Source organism: Corvus brachyrhynchos, unplaced genomic scaffold (genome assembly GCF_000691975.1).
Source record: "Corvus brachyrhynchos isolate BGI_N302 unplaced genomic scaffold, ASM69197v1 scaffold312, whole genome shotgun sequence".
NCBI classification, from domain to species: Eukaryota; Metazoa; Chordata; class Aves; order Passeriformes; family Corvidae; genus Corvus; species Corvus brachyrhynchos.
The window spans coordinates 1274111-1275255 of NW_008236640.1; the positions used below are offsets into that span (position 1 = coordinate 1274111).

At 55.1% G+C, this 1145-nt stretch overlaps 1 protein-coding gene across 1 annotated transcript in view; it reads left to right on the forward strand.

Moving 5' to 3' along the window:
• Positions 1-594, forward strand: part of OTX1 (orthodenticle homeobox 1) — a 3295-nt gene extending 2701 nt beyond the window's left edge. Inside the window, exon 3 of the mRNA XM_017726682.1 lies at positions 6-594. Coding sequence (XP_017582171.1) covers positions 6-172 — 167 coding nt within the window. The 3' untranslated portion in view covers positions 173-594. The remainder of the gene's footprint in view (positions 1-5) is intronic.
• The last annotated feature ends 551 nt before the right edge of the window (positions 595-1145 follow it).

Consider the following 1145-nt stretch of genomic DNA (forward strand, 5'->3'; position numbering starts at 1 on the left):
CCACCACCACCACCAAGGTTACGGCGGCACAGGGCTGCCCTTCAACTCCTCCGACTGCCTGGACTACAAGGAGCCCGCCGCTGCCGCTGCTGCCTCCTGGAAGCTCAACTTCAACTCCCCCGACTGCCTTGACTACAAGGACCAGGCGTCCTGGCGCTTCCAGGTCTTGTGAGGGGCCGATCACCATCCCCACAAGCTGCCACTGACCCCACACCCGGGGACTCCCCACCGCCTCCTGGGCAGGACTCTGGTTCTTCCTTCTCCTCCTCCTCCTCCCTCTTCGTTAGCAGTGGCGATGCCCTGGGGAGGTCCTGCCACCCCCATCTCTACTGACTGATATTTATTTGCTTCCTGCACCACTCCACCAGGTTTATTATAATTATTATTTTTTTAAACGCAACAGAAGAGGAGTTTAAAAAAAAATTAAAAAGCCTAGCGTGTCCCCTGCTGCCCCCTGGGCAGAGGCGCAGGCTGGCTCCTGCCCTGCCAGTGCCCCCCAGCTTTGTGCGGGGACCCTCAGCCCCTGCGGGTGCGGAAGCCCCGGCTTGCCAGTCCTGTACAGCCTCTTGCCGCGGGGAGCGGCAGGAATGATGTAAATACTCGGTCCGTTCCAGTGACCACGATTATTTTTAGTTGATGCTGTTGGGTTGGCATTTATCTAGAGTCTAACATGGAACAGAACGTAAAAAAAAAAAAAATCTTTTTTTAATTTCGATTTTCTTCCTTAAGAAATGAATCTTTCCCGGTCTCACGTCCTCCGTCCATCCTCGAGGGCTCTGCACAGGCTTGGCTGTGCCGTCCTGGGGCTGAGGGTGAGGGGGAAGGCAGCAGCCATGGGAGGTGCCCAGAAGGGAGGCAAAGGGGGAGGGAAAGGCTGCCCAGCTGATCCGCAACCTGCAGACCAAAAAACCCAAAACTTTTGGAAAAAAAATAATAAAAGGAAAGAAAAAAAAAGAAAGCTGCAAAAAAAGTTTTGGTTTATTTTTTGGGGGGAGGGTTGCAGGGATAAGCAGCTCTGGTTTGGGGCTGGGGAGGGGGGGGCGCACGGCTTTTCGGAGTGTGTTTTTTGGTTTGGTTTTCGTTTTGGTTGTTTCGAGCCCCTTGTGTCGGTCGGTGCGTTGTGGCGGGGGGGGGGGGGGGGGGGG